Raw genomic sequence first — 17,801 nt, forward strand, 5'->3', positions numbered from 1 at the left:
GGACACGGAACCCACAGCAGAAGCAGAGATAGAGGGGGCCCAGCGAGACAGACACAGACAGAGAGAGACAGAGGGGGAAAGAGAGATCGAGAAAAAGAAAGAAAAAGAGAAAGAGAAAGAAAGAAAAGAGAACAGAGAAAAAGAAAAAAGAGAGAAAAAAAAGAGAGAACAGAAAGAAGAGAAAGAAAAAAGAAAGAAAGAAAAAGAGAGAAAGAGAAACAGAGAAAGGGAAAGGGAGAAAGATAAAGAAAGAGAAACAGAGAAAGAAAGGGAGAGAGAAAGAAACAGAAACAGAGAAAGAAAGAGAGAGAAAGAGAAATAAGGAGAAAAAGAAAGAAAGAGGAAGGGAAAGAGGCAAGAATGAGTAAAAGGGGCAGAAGGCGAAGGGAGAGGAGAGCAGGAAGGGGGAGATGAGGGGGAGGGTCTCCTCCCAGGCCCGATGAGAGGACGGGGGGAGATCGCCCCCCTCTCTCCTACTTCTCCTCCCGCCCCTCCCAGTCCCTCTTCCTGGGGTGCCCTTCCCCCCGACCCCCCGAAGCCGGGAGAGCCCATTGTAGCCCCTCTCTGGCTGCGGGACCTCACCCACTCCAGAGGAGACCCCTGGTCGCCCCCTCCCCTCCCGGGCCTCTGGCGCCGGGGTTGGGGTGCGGGGGGGCGGGGGTACGTTCTGACCCGTTTGGGGAGGGGGCAGAGGGTCCCCATCCGCCCCCCACCAATGCCCTCCTGCCAATTCCTCCCGGGCCAGGAGACCCCCGAAGTTAGTCTGAGACACCGCGGCCTCAAAGTGGGGAGCCCACATGGGGGCTCTCTCTGTGTGTGTGTGTGTGTGTGTGACCGGGGGGACGGGGGGGGCGCGTTTGTGTAGATGTGTGTGTGTGTGTGTATACATGCGTGTGCCCAGCAGCTCTGGGTGAGTTAGTGCTTCGCACATAGTAAGCACTTAAACCAATGCTATTATAATTATTATTGTTATTATTCTACCTCTGTCCCTTTCCTTTACGCAAAACCTCCAGCCTTCCCTCCTCCAGCCCCCCAAGACTCCCCCCCCCCCAAATCCTGGCTCCCTCCTAACCCTTCCCCCTCCCGTCCTCCTCCAGCCTGTCCCTCCTCCTCCCTCCTCCCCTCCCTCCTCCCTCCCTCTCCCCTCCCTCTCCCTGGTTCTCTCTCTCCGTCCCTCTCTCTCTCTCTCCTCTCTCTCGGGGTGGTTCGGTTGTCCTGGAAGCCCGTGCCGGGCGAGGGGAGCCAACCATCCTCCTCCTCTCCCTCCTCCTCCTCCTCCTCCTCCTCCTCCACCGCCTCCCGGAGCCGAGCCCAGGAAGGAGGTCGATCCATCCATCCATCCATCCTTCCGTCCTGCGTCCCAGGCTCCAGCGACCCCCCTGCTCCCGCCCCAGGGGGAGGGAGGAAGGGGAGCCGGCCCGGCGGCCAACGCACCGCGCAGAGTGCCAGCAGCGCCCGGAGGAGAGAGCGAGCGGCGCAGAGCAGAGGACCAGCGCAGCGCCCAGGCCACCCCCTCCTCCTCCTCCTCACCGGACCCGGCGCCCCTGGATTAACTCCATTTTTTCCTGCTTTTCACCCCCCCCCCCAAAAAAAAACCCCTTCTTCCCCTCGAAACGATCCGCCCCCTCCTCTTTCTCCCCATCCTTCCCCTTCTCCAAGTGGCACTGTGGTCATGGGATCTATAATTTCATTTTTGTCTAGGCTGGAGAGGAGTCCGCTGGCTCTGTAAGGTGGATGTGGATGCCCGGGGGGCTTCTATGGTCCTGGGGGGACAGAGACTGAGCGGATCCCGGCGGGGAGGAAGTTTTTCCTGAGCGGGAGGATGCGGAGCGTCAGCTGCTGGCTTTTCCTGCTCTTCCTGCAGCCCGCCGCTGACCCGGTAGGTGACCGTCGGACCTGGGGCAGGTCCTGGGGCAGGGGGCTGCCACGGATCCCCCCTCCTCCATCCCGGAGGAGCCTCCCCCCTTCCTTGCAGCAACTTTGGGAAAAGGGGAAGGGGCTGCGGAGGGCCCCCCCCCCCGCGCCAACCCTCAGCTGGCAGTTGTGTGCGTTTCTGCGGGCGGTCAGCGCCTGCCCGGACTCGGCTTGGTTTTGGGGGAGGGGGGCGGTCCCGGGACTGTGGACCGGCCGATGGGGAGGGGGTCCTTCCACATCCCAGAAGGGCGGGAAGAGTTCTCCGTCCGGGAAATTGGGAGGGTGGGGAGGAGAAAGAAGGGGGAGCCCTCGCCCCTTGATTTTGATTTTGCAAGCGAGGGTTTTTTTGGGGGGGGGGAGTGGGTGGGTCCTGAGTGGTGGTGGGGGACAAGAGGATGGAGGGGGTAACTTTATCCCAATCGGATGGAGGCAGGGTCCCGGGATTCGGTGGAGGGGGGGCGGATTTTCTGTGGGGTCAGAGGACATCCGGGTGACCCCCACCCCCGGCTTTGTCCGTGATGCTTGACCGCCCCCCCCCCCACCACCCATCTCCCGGGGACCCAGGATTCCTGGTGGGGAGATCGGGGGTCCCTCAGTGCGGGCCGGGGGGGGATCCCCTTAGCCCGCCCCCGGCCCCCCGCCGCCTGGGGTCAGCCCCAGCCGCCCCCTCGGCCCGCGGCCCGAGCTGACCAGAGGCCAAGGATGGAAGCCAGCAGGGACCCGGTGGAGACCCCCCCCCCGCCCCCCAGGGAAGGAGCGGCAGATGGGGAGGAGAGAGGGGCTTCTCCCCCGTCCCCAGGTTGGCATGTGTGCGGTTGTGGGGTGGAGGGTCGGGCAGCAGAGGGCGCCCGGAGCCAGCCTGGCCTGCCCTGGACTCCCCTGGCATCCCCTGGCCTGGCCTGGACTCCCTTAGCCTGGCCTGGCCTCCCCTGGCCTCCACCGACTTCCCCTGGCTTTCCCTGGCCTGTCCTGGCCTCCCCTGGCTTTCCCTGGCCTGTCCTGGCCTCCCCTGACTTTCCCTGGCCTGTCCTGGCCTCCCCTGACTTTCTCTGGCCTGTCCTGGCCTCCCCTGACTTTCCCTGGCCTCCCTTGACCTCCCCTGGCCTCCACCGACTTCCCCTGGCTTCCCCTGGCCTGTCCTGGCCTCCCCTGGCTTTCCCTGGCCTGTCCTGGCCTCCCCTGACTTTCCCTGGCCTGTCCTGGCCTCCCCTGACTTTCTCTGGCCTGTCCTGGCCTCCCCTGACTTTCCCTGGCCTCCCTTGACCTCCCCTGGCCTCCCCTGACTTCTCCTGGCCTCCCCTGACTTCCCCTGGCCTCCCCTGACCTGTCCTGGCCTCCCCTGGCTTGACCTGACCTCCCCTGGCCCCGGGACGCCCTTCCCAGGCCAAGAGAGGCCAGTCCCGGTGCTCCGGCCCGGGGCCCGCCCTGCCGCCCGCCCTGCCTGTCTGTGAATGTCACACCCTGCCCCCCTGGTGCCCCCCGGTGCCCCCTCAGGTGCCCCCTCCGTGCCCCCCGCTCCCCCCGGTCCTCCTGCCAGAGAGACATCCACGGCCCAAGGTGTCTCTTCTCTCTCTCAATTGTCTCTTCCCTCTCCCCCCTCTCTCCCCCTGCCAACACACAGGCACACACACACACTCACACATCCTCAAGCACACTCAGGCGCACACACGCAGACGCACACACCCAAACACACACACACAGGCGCGCCCACACAGACTCACACACGCTCAAACACACAGAGACGCACACACTCAAGCGCACAAAGGCGCCCACCCAGCCTCACACACACTCAAAAATGGGGATGAAGACTGTGAGCCCCACGTGGGACAACCTGATCACCTTGTATTCCCCCCCTCCAGCGCTTAGAACAGTGCTTTGCACATAGTAAGCGCTTAACAAATGCCATCATCATCAAACACACACAGACGCACACCCTCAAGCGCACAAAGGCGGGCACACATCCACGCCCACAGACTCACACCCAGCGACACACAGGCACACTCACCCCCCGACACACACACAAATACACACCCTCCCCCGCTCCCCCACGTCCCCCCACACCCCTCGGGCCTCGGCTAACGCCCGGAGCGGACCGACTGGGGTCCAAAAGCGTGCGAGAATGGGTGGGTGTGTTGTGTGTCCGTCGCCTTCACCCCAGCGCTTAGCACAGTGCTCGGCACCTACTCGACGCTTTAACCAATACGTTATTGTTCTGGGAGGAGGGAGGGAGATGGACGGGACCGAAAGAGGAGAGTCCAAGGGGACGAAACCCTTGAAGGCCTAGAGTTTAGCTCCAAGACCCTTATAACGCCGCCGGGCATCTCCGATAACGCGACGGTCCAGGCTTTCCCCCCACGGCGCGGGACCCGGGGAGGGATTTCGATAGCGCGAAAAATCATCCGTCCCAAGCCGAAGTGGAGTCGATAGGTCTGGGGAAATCGTATAAGCGTTTGTTGGGTTCCCCCGTTTATTCCGGCGAGGGCACTGGATTTATTGTAAGGCACCGTTTTCCGAACAACAGGCGCATTAATTCTCCTTTAATTGTAAACTGGGAGCATTTGGAAACCGTTCCGTGGGCAAATTATGCCGATTCAATTACCGTTTAGTTACAGACTTCATTACCTGGCTGCCTCTTAGCCGGCACGGGGAAAGAGACAATTTTCCCCATTTCTCTTCCGACAATCCGGAATTGGAACAAAGCGAAGCTTTCCCCCGAGGCCACTTGGGAAGGGGCTGTTTGATTCGGGACCGTCTCTCTATGTTGCCGATTTGCACTTCCCAAGCGCTTAGTCCAGTGCTCTGCACACAGGAAGCGCCCAATAAATACGATTGAATGGATGAAGGAATGAATTCCGCGACCCCCGCAGCCCCCCATCATAAATTGTGTTGTTTGGGGGAATTTTCTTCAAAATTCTGGGGTTAGTGGAGAGAACCCGGTTTTGGGAGTCAGAGGTCGTGGGTTCTAATCCCGGCTCCGCCGCTGGTCAGCTGGGTGACTTTGGGCAAGTCCCTTCACTTCTCTGGGCCTCAGTTCCCTCCTCTGGAAAATGGGGATGAAGACTGTGAGCCCCGCGTGGGACAAACTCATCACCTTGTATCTACCTCAGCGCTTAGAGCAGTGCCCGGCACATAGTAAACGCTTAACAAATGCCATCATCATTATGATTTTACTTGTTTGATGTTTGGAAACTTCAAATCCCTCCGTTGTCTCCCGCGCAGTCCTGGCCCTCACCAGGGCCAAATCCTCGCCCCTTTTCCTAGCCCGGGACCGCGTTTTCCAGGGTTATTTTTTAAAAAAATTAATTTATTTTTAAGAAGTTGGAGCCGCACGTCGCGCAGTACTCGAGTGGGACCGATTTGTACTTCCCAAGCGCTTAGTACAGTGTTCTGCACCCAGGAAGCGCTCAATAAATACGATTGAAGGAATGAATGAGCGAAGAGGTGGGGGAAGAGGTCCCGAGCTCAGGGGATGGAGAAGAGAGGTGGGAAAATCTCGTTGGGGGACGGAAGAGAGCGGTGGAAAAATCTCGTTTGGGGATGGAGCAGAGCGGAGGAAAAATCTATTTTGGGGTGCAGACCGCCTCCTCTCCGGCCTCTCTCTCCCCCTTTTCGGGGGACCGACCCCCCGAATCGTTCCTGTGCCTTTGGGAGATGCCAGCCTGGGGTTCGGGCGGTCAGGAGCCTGGGTTCAGGTCCGGAGAGGGGATGAGACCTCTCCTTAGAGAAGCAGCGGGGCTCAGTAGAAAGATCCCAGGCTTGGGAGTCAGAGGTCATGGGTTCTAATCCCGACTCCGTCGCTTGTAAGCTGTGTGACCTTGGGCAGGTGACTTCACTTCTCTGGGCCTCATCTGCAAAATGGGGATGAAGGCTGGGAGACAACCTGATGACCTGGTATCTACCCCAGCGCTTAGAACGGTGCTTGGCACATACTAAGCGCTTAACAAATATTATAAGAAGCATTATTATTATTATGAATAGGAGAAAATGACTCGTTCAACCCGGAAGGTCCGGGGAAATTGCGGGCGAGGGGGTCTCCCCGACTCAGTTGCAAGGTCGCGCGGGTATTTGGTCGAAATCCACGCGAATGGGTAACCCCCTGCCCCTTCTCCACGCCGAAGCCTTAAGACCCCCGCCCACCTCCCACTGGGGAATGAATTGGTCGTGGGAATTTAGAGCTGGCTCTGCTTTCTTGCCCCCTCCCAAACCCCGGCTAAGACCCCTGGCTTGGCTCCGAACGACGCCGGCCTTTTCATTTCTTCATTCAGTCGTATTTACTGGAGCTCTTACTGTGTGCGGAGCACTGGACTAAGCGCTTGGGAGAGGCCAATACAGCAAGAAGGAGTGACCACAGAGAGCTCACAGACTTTTTGGGGCTAAAGACTTCTTGAGCCCGCCGGCCCAGCTGTTGGGATGAGGATTTTAGGGGGTCCTCTTCCCTGGGGAAGGATGAGGATTTAGGGGGTCGGGAGCCCCTCTTCTCTGGGGAGTCAGGCGGGACGAAGCGGTCCACGTCGAAGGGACCGTCTCTCTGGTGGAGGCCGGGGACGCCTGGGTCCCTCGGCCCCAGCCTCTTCCCCCTCTTCTTTCAACCCAGGAGGAGCGGGGCCTTTCTGGGGGGCCAAGGGGGGCGGGGAGGAGGCCTGACGTGGGTCCGAGCCCCCCACCCGGACCCCGCACTGCCCAGGACGCCGTTCTGGGGCTTGGTTTGGGGGGCGATCCGAGGACTCGTGTTCTTCCACACGGGAGGCGGATATTCGGCCGGCGCCGCTCTTCACCGGGGATTCAGCAAGGGCTTGCCTTGACAGACAGAGAGAAAGAGAGAGGGAGAAAGGGGGAGAAGAAGAGAGAGGGGGGAGGGAGAAAGAGAGATAAAGAGAGGGAGAAACAAAGGGAGAGAGCGAAAGAAAGAAAGAAAGGGAGAGAGAGAGAAAGAAAGGGAGAGAGAAAGAGAGGGGGGAAGAGGGAAAGAGGAGAAAGAAAGGAAAAGAGAGGGGGAAAGAGGGAGAAAGAGAGAGGGAGAAAGAGGGAAAGGGAGAAAGAAAGGGAGAGAGAGGGAAAGGGGGAAAAGATGGGGGAAAGAGGGAGAGAAAGAGAGAGGGAGAAAGAAAGGGAGAGAAAGAAAGGAGAGAAAGAGGGAGAGGGAAAAGAGGGAAAGAGAAAGGGACAGAAAGAAAGAGGAAAAGAGGAGATATAGAGAGGGAAAAAGAGAGACAAAGAAAGGGAGAGAGAGGGAAAGAGGGCGAAGAGGGAAAGAGAAAGAGAGGGAAAAGAGGGAAAGAGAAAGGGACAGAAAGAAAGAGGAAAAGAGGAGATATAGGGAGGGAAAAAGAGAGACAAAGAAAGGGAGAGAGAGGGAAAGGGGGAAGAGGGAAAGAGAGAGAGAAAGAGAGGGAGAAAGAAAGGGAGAGAGAAAGGGAAAGAGGGAAAGGGAGAGAAAGAGAGAGGGAGAAAGAAAGGGAGAGAGAAATAGGGAGAGGAAAAAGAGGGAAAGAGAAAGGGACAGAAAGAAAGAGAGGAAAAGAGAAGGAGATATAGAGAGGGAAAAAGAGAGACAAAAAGAGGGAGAAAGAGAGAAAGGTAGAGAGAGAGAGGGAGAGAGAGGGAGAAAGAGCGAGCGAGCGAGAGAGCCCATCGTGTGGTTGGAATTATCTAACAAGTAGTGGTAGTAATAGTATTTATTGAGCGTCCGCTGACTCTAAGGGCTTCTCTGGCCTCTCGTGGAAAGTTTCCCTGCTCTCTGGCCTCCCTGTAGCCCCCACGGAGATGGAGAGCCACGGGGAAGGAAACCCCGAAGGGAGAGGCAGGGGGCTGCCCGGGAAGGCCGGCCGCCGCCCCAGGGATGGGCACCCTCTCCTCCTGCAACTGGACAGTCTCCCCGTTTGGTGCTGGGGGGGGGGGGGGGGAACACGCCCCCAGACCCTTTAGGCCGTGACATCCATCCCGGCTCGGCCGGTTTCCCTTTACCGGGAGAGTTGAGGGCTGGGAAATAGGTTGGCTATTCTATTTTATTTTTATTTGTGTGTGTGTGTGTGTGTGTGTGTGTGATAGATGTCCTAGCTTTGCACGTGACGGGAGCTTTTGCTCTGCAGTCTGGAAATTGGACGGCATTGTCCGGTAATGACAACTGTCTACAATATTTTCAGAAGGGCGTTTGGGCGATGAAAGCATTTGGGTATGGCTTTTTTTTTCACGTAAGCGATTTTTCTGCTTCTGGTTCCTCTTGATTTCACCCCCTCCCCCTTTCCCGCACGCACACATACACACACACACACACACACACATAACACACAAACACACACACACCCCTCATTTTCCTTAAGAATGGGGAAAAGGGAGAGAGAGGGAGAGATTGGTGAAGGAGTTCATGAGAATGCGGATGGGCGAGTCTGGACAAACGGGTGTGAGCGAGTGTATAAAGGCGGTGACTTTGGGGAGTGGGGGAGACTCATTCGATCCTATTTATTGAGCGCTTACTGTGTGCAGAGCACTGGACTAAGCGCTTGGGAGAGGCCACTGCAACAGTCAACGGACACATTCCCGGCCCACAGCGAGCTCCCCAGTCTAGAGAAGGGGGAGACAGACGTCGATATAAATAAAAAGGCGTTAAGATAAATCAATAAAGGACAGCTCTGCGTGGCTTAGTGGCAAGAGCCCGGACTTGGGAGTCAGAGGACGTGGGTTCTAATCCCGGCTCCGCCACTTGTCTGCTGTGTGACCTTGGACAAGTCACTTCACTTCTCTATGCCTGTTACCTCAACTGTAAAATGGGGATTAAGAGTGTGAGCCCCAAGTGGCACAACGCGATAATATTGTATCTCCCCCAGCGCTTAGAGTAGTGCTTGGCACATAGTAAGGGCTTAACAAATGCCATCGTTATGGTTATTATCATTAATTATTTTTCTCTGGGCCTCAGTGACCTCATCTGTAAAATGGGGATGACGATTGTGAGCCCCATGTGGGACAACCTGATGACCTTGTAAAAATAATAATGATGGTATTTGTTAAGCGTTTGCTATGTGCGAAGCACTGTTCTAAGCGTTGACACTGTTCTAAGCGCTGAGAACAGGGCTTGGCACATAGTAAGTGCTTAACAAATACTATTATTATTATTATTACTGTCCCAGCGCAGTAACCTGATCACCTTGTTACCTCCCCAGCGCTTAGTACAGTGCTCTGCACACAGTAAGCTCTCAATAAATACGATTGAATTGAATGGTGGCATTTATTAAGCGCTTACTGTGTGCAAAGCACTGTTCAAAGCGCTGGAGAGGTAACAAGGTGATCAGGTTGTCCTACGGGGGGCTCACAGTCTTCGTCCCCATTTTCCAGACGAGGTAACTGAGGCCCAGAGAAGTGAAGTGACTTGCCCAAAGTCACACAGCTGTCAAGTGGCAGAGCCGGGATTAGAACCCAGGACCTCTGACTCCAAAGCCCGGGCTCTTTCCACTGAGCCACGCTGCTTCTCTGTGTTGCCGACTTGTACTTCCCGAGCGCTTAGTACAGTGCTCTGCACACAGGAAACGCTCAATAAATACGATTGAAAGAAATGAATGAATAGTAAGTAATAGTAATACGATTGAATGACTGGGAGAGTCAGGGGAGCTCAGGGTTTGGGTGGGAAGATAAGGAGCTCTGTTTTGGACGTGTTAAGTTCGAGGTGACCGGAGGACATCCAAGTAAGCCCGTTGTTGGGTAGGGACCGTCTCTATATGTTGCCGATTTGTACTTCCCAAGCGCTTAGTCCAGTACTCTGCACACAGTAAGCACTCAATAAATACGATCGAACGTGGCTCAGTGGAGAGAGCCCGGGCTTTGCAGTCAGAGGTCATGGGTTCAAATCCCAGCTCTTCCAATTGTCAGCTGTGTGACTTTGGGCAAGTCACTTCACTTCTATGTGCCTTAGTTACCTCAACTGTAAAATGGGGATTAATACTGTGGGCCTCCTGTGGGACAACCTGATCACCTTGTAACCTCTCCAGAGCTTAGAACAGTGCTTTGCACATAGCAAGCACTTAATAAATGCCATCATTATTATTATTATTAATAATGAATGAATACCGACGGTTGGAATGAACCCAAAGCATGAGAATGCCCATTCTCAATCAATCAATCAATCAATCGTATTTATTGAGCGCTTACTGTGTGCAGAGCACTGTACCAAGCGCTTGGGAAGTACAAGATGGCAACACATAGAGACAGTCACTACCCAACAGCGGGCTCACAATCTAAACGGGGGAGACAGAGGACAAAACCAAACATACTAACAAAATAAAATAAATAGAATAGATATGTACAAGTAAAATAAATAAATAAATAAATAGAGTAATAAATATGTACAGACATATATACATATATACAGGTGCTGTGGGGAAGGGAAGGAGGTAAGATGGGGGGGATGGAGAGGGGGACGAAGGGGAGAGGAAGGAAGGGGCTCAGTCTGGGAAGGCCTCCTGGAGGAGGTGAGCTCTCAGTGCTCGGGGGGGTCGCGTAACTAGTTAGCATGCCAGGGTCTCGTTCATTATCGGAATTAACCAGACAAATCGCTCCACCAACTAAGAACGGCCCGGGACCCTGCCCCCAAGGCCCTCTGTGACCCTCCCCCTCAGCCTGAGGTCACCCCCAAATAATAATAATAATAATGATGGCATTTATTAAGCGCTTACTATGTGCACAGCACTGTTCTAAGCGCTGGGGAGGTTACAAGGTGATCAGGTTGTCCCACGGAGGGCTCACAGTCTTCATCCCCATTTTACAGATGAAGTCACTGAGGCACAGCGAAGAAAGTAACGTGGCTCCGTGGAAAGAGCCCGGGCTTGGGAGTCAGAGGTCATGGATTCTAATCCCAGCTCTGCCACTTGTCAGCTGTGTGACTTTGGGCAAGTCACTTCACTTCTCTGTGCCTCAGTGACCTCATCTGTAAAAAGGGGATGAAGACTGTGAGCCCCATGTGGGACAACCTGATGACCTTGTATCTCCCCAAGCGCTTAGAACAGTGCTTGGCACATAGTAAGCGCTAAACAAATACCAACATTATTATTATTATTAAGTGACTTGCCCGAAGTCACACAGCTGACGATTTGAACCCATGACCTCTGACTCCAAAGCCCGGGCTCTTTCCACTGAGCCACACCCAAAGTCCTCTGTGAACCTGTCCCCATCCCGAAGTCACCCCCCCCCCCCACCCAAGGCTTTTAATAATAATAATAATAATGATGATGATGGCATTTATTAAGCGCTTACTATGTGCAAAGCACTGTTCTAAGCACTGGAGAGGTTACAGGGTGATCAGGTTGTCCCTCATGGGGCTCACAGTCTTAATCCCATTTTCCAGATGAGGTAACTGAGGCCCAGAGAAGTGAAGTGACTTGCCCAAGGTCACGCAGCTGACAAGTGGCGGAGCCGGGATTCGAACCCATGACCTCTGACTCCAAAGCCCGGGCTCTTTCAGCCTTCTCAGCCCCCACTGTGCCCCCCATCCCATCCTCTGGCCTCACCCCTCACCCCCTCTCTGACCCCTCCCCCGACGCCCCTTGACCCCCTGCCACCCCCCAGGCTGCTTCAAACCAGTTTTTGGATTTTTATTTATCCGCTCTGACTTGTCGTCGACTCCTCTGGCGGGCGAAACGCCAAGGCCTGGCCGGCCCTTCATCAAGAATAAAAAGGTTCCGCTTGTCGGGATGTCACTCCATTTATTGTGAAAAGTCGAATGAATTAGGTCTAATGAAAGCGCTCCCCAGATGACTATTACTAGCAATTTCCCCATTTGGCTCTGACAGGCCGATAGGAGATGGAGAAAAGTGGGGAGGGGGGCAGAAAAAGGGAACAAATTCTTCACCGCTGTCTCTTCTGTCGTCCTCTCCCAGGCGCTTAGTACAGTCCTTTGCACATAGTAAGCGCTCAATAAATGCGATTGAATAATGATAATAATAATGATGGTTGTTAAACGATTACTCTGTGCCAGGTGCTGTTCTAAGCATTGGGGGGGGGGGGGGATACAAACAAATCATCATCATCATCAATCGTATTTATTGAGCGCTTACTGTGTGCAGAGCAATGTACTAAGCGCTTGGGAAGTACAAGTTGGCAACATATAGAGACAGTCCTTACCCAACAGTGGGCTCACAGTCGGGGTGGACACAGTCCCTGTCCCACGTGGGGCTCACGGTCTCCATCCCCATTTGACAGATGAGGGAACTGAGGCCCAGAGAATAATAATACTAATAATTATGATGGCATTTGTTAAGCGCTTACTATGTGCAGAGCACTGTTCTAAGCGCTGGGGGGGGATACAAGGTGATCAGGTTGGCCCACGTGGGGCTCACAGTCTTAATCCCCATTTTACAGATGAGGTAACTGAGGCTCAGAGAAGTGAAGTGACTTGCCCAAAGCCACACAACAGACATGTGGCGGAGCAGGGATTCGAACCCATGACCTCTGACTCCAAAGCCCGTGCTCCTTCCACTGAGCCACGCTGCTTCTCTAAGGCCACCCAGCAGACGAGTGATGGAGTCGGTATTAGAACCCATGACCTTCTGATTCCCAGGCTCGGACTCTAGCCACGACGCCATACTGCTTCTTCAATAATGGCATTTGTTAAGCGCTTGCTCTGTGTCAAGCACTGTTCTAAGGACTGGGGTAGATATAAGGTAATCAGGTGGTATCACATGGGGCTCACAGTCTTAATCCCCATTTTGCAGATGAGGTTACTGAGGTACAGAGAAGCTAATAGGCTTGCCCAAGGTCACACAGCAGACAAGTGGTGGATCCGGGATTAGAACCCACGTCCTCTGACTCCCAAGTCCAGGCTTTTTCATTCATTCAATCGTATTTATTGAGCACTTACTGTGTGCAGAGCACTGTACTAAGCGCTTACAAGTTGGCAACATATAGAGAAGATTCCTACCCAACAGCGGGCCCACAGTCTAGAAGCTACTAAGCCATGAATGGAGACTCTTGGCAATGTTGGGGTGTGTAATAATAAAATAACAATAATAATAATAATAATAATAATAATAATATTTGTTAAGCGTTTATTATGTGCCAATCACTGTTCTAAGCACTGAGCACTGTTCGCCAGGGAGAAGTCTGAACCCCGAATAGATCTGTCTTTTTATTTATTTACACTGATGTCTGTTTATTTGTATCGATGCCTGTGTCCCCCTCCTTTAGATGGTGAGCTCGCTGTGGGCAGGGATTGTCACTCTTTGTTGTTGTATTGTCATTTCCCAAGCGCTTAGTACAGTGCTCTGCAAACAGTAATAATAATAATAACAATAACAATGGTATTTGTTAAGCGCTTACTATGTGCCAAGCATTCATTCATTCATTCATTCATTCAATCGTATTTATTGAGCGCTTACTGTATGCAGAGCACTGTACTAAGCGCTTGGGAAGTACAAGTTGGCAACACGTAGAGACGGTTCCTACCCAACAACGGGATCACAGTCTAGAGGGGGGAGACAGGCAACAAAACGAAACATGTGGACGGGTGTCAAGTCATCAGAATAAATAGAAGTAAAGCTAGATGAACAGCATTAACAAAATAAAATAAATAGAATAGTAAATATGTACAAGTAAAATAGAGTAATGAATCTGTACAAACAAATATGCAGGTGCTGTGGGGAAGGGAAGGAGGTAGGGTGGGGGGGGGGGTCTCTATATGTTGCCAATTTGTACTTCCCAAGCGCTTAGTACAGTGCTCTGCACATAGTAAGCGCTCAATAAATATGATTGATGATGATGATGATGGGGAGGGGGTAAGCGCTGGGGAATGAGGGAACTGAGGCCCAGAGAATAATAATAATAATAATTATGATGGCATTTGTACACAGTACAAATTGTGTACACAGTAAGCGCTCAATAAATACGATTGAATGAACGAAAGAGCCCGGACTTGGGTGTCAGCGGATGTGGGTTCTAATCCCGGATCCACCACTTGTCTGCTGTGTGACCTTGGGCAAGCCTATTAGCTTCTCTGTGCCTCAGTAACCTCATCTGCAGGTTATCAGGTTGTCCCACCTGGGGCTCACAGTCTTCACCCCCATTTTACAGATGAGGCAACTGAGGCCCAGAGAAGTGAAGTGACTTGCCTAAAGTCACTTAGCTGACAAGTGACGGAGTCGGGATTAGAACCCATGACCTCTGACTCCCAAACCCGGCCTCTTTCCACTGAGCCAGGCTGCTTCCCTAAGCACTCAGTAAATACGATTGAATGAGTGAATCCTCTTTGGAAAGTTGCTTCGGTGCTGGAGGAGGAGGAGGAGGAGGAGGGACGAAGAGAGGGGGGAATAGGGCCTTGGTTGATGAAGGAAGAGGGGTCAATCAATCAATCAATCAATCGTATTTATTGAGCACTTACTGTGTGCAGAGCACTGTACTAAGTGCTTGGGAAGTACAAGTTGGCAACATATCGAGATGGTCCCTACCCAACAGTGGGCTCACAGTCTAGAAGGTGATCAGGTTGTCCCACGGTGGCTCACAGTTTGAATCCCCATTTTCCAGATGAGGGAACTGAGGCCCAGAGAAGTGAAGCGACTTGCCCAAAGTCACACAGCCGATAATTGGCGGAGCTGGGGTTTGAACCCATGACCTCTGACTCCAAAGCCCAGGCTCTTTCCACTGAGCCACGTCGAGGTATTGGGCATTGGAGGAGGAAGGACAGGGGGGATGGGTGTTGGGAGGAAGGGGGGGTCTGATTCTTGCCGGTCGTTGCATCCACTCCCACCCCCAGGGAAAGCTAAAGCATAGCCCCCTAATAATAATAATAATAACAATGGCATTTATTAAGCACTTACTATGTGCAAAGCACTGTTCTAAGCCCTGGGGAGGTTACAAGGTGATCAGGTTGTCCCACGGGGGGCTCGCAGTCTTCATCCCCATTTTCCAGATGAGGTCACTGAGGCCCAGAGAAGTGAAGTGACTTGCCCAAATAATAATAATAATGATGGCATTGATTAAGCGCTTACTATGTGCAAAGCACTGTTCTAAGCGCTGGGGGAGATACAAGGTGATCAGGTTGTCCCACATGGGGCTCACAGTCTTCATCCCCATTTTCCAGATGAGGGAACTGAGGTCCAGAGAAGTGAAGTGACTTGCCCAAAGTCACACAGCTGACAATTGGCAGAGCCGGGATTTGAACCCATGACCTCTGCCTCCAAAGCCCGGGCTTTTTCCACTGAGCCATGCTACTTCGAGCATCCTTATGACGCTCGAAACCCGCCTTTTCCATCCTCACCCCCTCTCCATTCTCCCGTGAACAGATTCATTCATTCAATCGTATTTATTGAGCGCTTCCTGTGTGCAGAGCACTGGACTAAGCGCTTGGAGAGTACAATTCGGCCACAGATAGAGACAATCCCTACCCAACAACGGGCTCTCAGTCTAGAAGGGGGAGACAGACAACAAAACAAAACAAGTAGGCAGGCAGCAATAGCATCCTTTTTCAAAAAAAATAGCATTTATTAAGCGCTTACTATGTGTAAAGCACTGGTGTGGGACATCCTGATCACCTTGTAACCTCCCCAGCGCTTAGAACAGTGCTTTGCACATAGTAAGCGCTTAATAAATGCTATCATTATTATTATTATAAGCGCTGGGAAGGTTACAAGGTGATCAGGTTGTCCCACAGGGGGCTCACAGTCTTAATCCCCATTTTTCAGATGAGGTCACTGAGGCCCAGAGAAGTGAAGTGACTTGCTCAAAGTCACACAGCTGACAATTGGCAGAGCCGGGATTTGAACCCGTGACCTCTGACTCCAAAGCCCGGGCTCTTTCCTCTGAGCCACGCTGCTCCTCTAACCTGGATGATAATCATTCATTCATTCAATCAATCATATTTCTTGGGCGCTTATTGTGTGCAGAGCACTGTACTAAGCGCTTGGAATATACAATTCAGCAACAGAGACAATCCCGGCCCACAACAGGCTCACAATCTAGACGGGGGGGAGGGAGACACCAAAACAAGTCAACAGGCATCAATAGCACCAATAGGGTTTTCGTTAAGTGCTTACTAGGTGCCAGGCACTGTTTTAAGCGCCGGGGTAGACACAAGATAATCAGGTTGGACACACAGTCCCTGTTCCATGCGGGGCTCACAGCCTTCACCCCCAATTTCCAGATGAGGAAACTGAGGCCCAGAGAAGTGAAGCGACTTGGGTCAGGTCACCCCGCAGGCCAAAGTGGCAGAGTCGGGTTTAGAACCCATGACCTACTGACTCTCAGGCCCGGGCTCCTCTAGAGCCACGCTGCTTCTCCGGAGGAATTGCTTTCCAAGCGCTTAGTACAGTGCTCTGCACAAACAGTAGGCGCTGTAGCCCCCCAATCTAGTTAAATCTTCTGCTTCTTTTGAGAGTGAGCGTTTTCCCGCGTGAGCGGCTTTTCCGTTTTCCCCAGGGGAAGACAGGGGAAACAGAGAAGCAGCGTGGCTCAGTGGAAAGAGCCCGGGCTTTGGAGTCAGAGGTCATGGGTTCAAATCCCGGCTCTGCCAACTGTCAGCTGGGTGACTGGGGGCAAGTCACTTCGCTTCTCTGGGCCTCAGTTCCCCCCTTCTCGACTGTGAGCCCACTGTTGGGTAGGGACCATCTCTATATGTTGCCAACTTGTACTTCCCAAGTGCTTAGTACAGCGCTCTGCACACAGTAAGTGCTCAATAAATACGATTGATTGATTCTCTGTGCCTCAGTGATCTCATCTGTATATATGTTTGTACATATTTATTACTCTATTTATTTATTTATTTATTTTACTTGTACGTATCTATTCTATTTATTTTATTTTGTTAGTATGTTTGGTTTTGTTCTCTGTTTCCCCCTTTTAGACTGTGAGCCCACTGTTGGGTAGGGACTGTCTCTATATGTTGCCAACTTGTATTTCCCAAGCGCTTAGTATAGCGCTCTGCACTCAGTAAGCGCTCAATAAATACGATTGATTGATTCTCTGTGCCTCAGTGATCTCATCTGTATATATGTTTGTACATATTTATTACTCTATTTTACTTGTACATATCTATTCTATTTATTTTATTTTGTTAGTATGTTTGGTTTTGTTCTCTGTCTCCCCCTTTTAGATTGTGAGCCCACTGTTGGGTAGGGACCGTCTCTATATGTTGCCAACTTGTACTTCCCAAGCGCTTAGTACAGCACTCTGCACTCAGTAAGCGCTCAATAAATATGATTGATTGATTCTCTGTGCCTCAGTGATCTCATCTGTATATATGTTTGTACATATTTGTTACTCTATTTTACTTGTACATATCTATTCTATTTATTTTATTTTGTTAGTATGTTTGGTTTTGTTCTCTGTCTCCCCCTTTTAGACTGTGAGCCCACTGTTGGGTAGGGACCATCTCTACATGTTGCCAACTTGTATTTCCCAAGCGCTTAGTACAGCGCTTTGCACACAGGAAGCGCTCAATAAATAAGATTGATTGATTGATTCTCTGTGCCTCAGTGATCTCATCTGTATATATGTTTGTACATATTTATTACTCTATTTATTTATTTATTTTACTTGTACATATCTATTCTATTTATTTTATTTTGTTAGTATGTTTGGTTTTGTTCTCTGTCTCCCCCTTCTAGACTGTGAGCCCACTGTTGGGTAGGGACCGTCTCTATATGTTGCCAACTTGTACTTCCCAAGTGCTTAGTACAGTGCTCTGCACACAGTAAGCACTCAATAAATATGATTGATTGATTGATTGATCTGTAAAATAGGGATGGAGACTGTGAGCCCCGCGTGGGACAACCTGATCACCCTGTAACCTCCCCAGTGCTTTGCACATAGTAAGCGCTTAATAAATGCCATTATTACTATTACTATTATTAGAGAGGGTTTCCTTAGAAACAGGCGCACAGGGCCTCCCCTGGGGAGCCGATGGTCTCCCCCTC

General features: G+C 52.3%; 1 protein-coding gene across 1 annotated transcript in view; it reads left to right on the top strand.

The window, feature by feature from the left end:
• Window positions 1-1,217: 1,217 nt before the first annotated feature.
• The window catches only part of NXPH1 (neurexophilin 1), a 184,142-nt gene continuing 167,558 nt past the window's right edge, over window positions 1,218-17,801 (top strand). The window contains exon 1 of the mRNA XM_038770135.1: window positions 1,218-1,879. Coding sequence (XP_038626063.1) covers window positions 1,823-1,879 — 57 coding nt within the window. The 5' untranslated portion in view covers window positions 1,218-1,822. The remainder of the gene's footprint in view (window positions 1,880-17,801) is intronic.

Source organism: Tachyglossus aculeatus, chromosome 2 (genome assembly GCF_015852505.1).
Source record: "Tachyglossus aculeatus isolate mTacAcu1 chromosome 2, mTacAcu1.pri, whole genome shotgun sequence".
Classification (NCBI taxonomy): domain Eukaryota; kingdom Metazoa; phylum Chordata; class Mammalia; order Monotremata; family Tachyglossidae; genus Tachyglossus; species Tachyglossus aculeatus.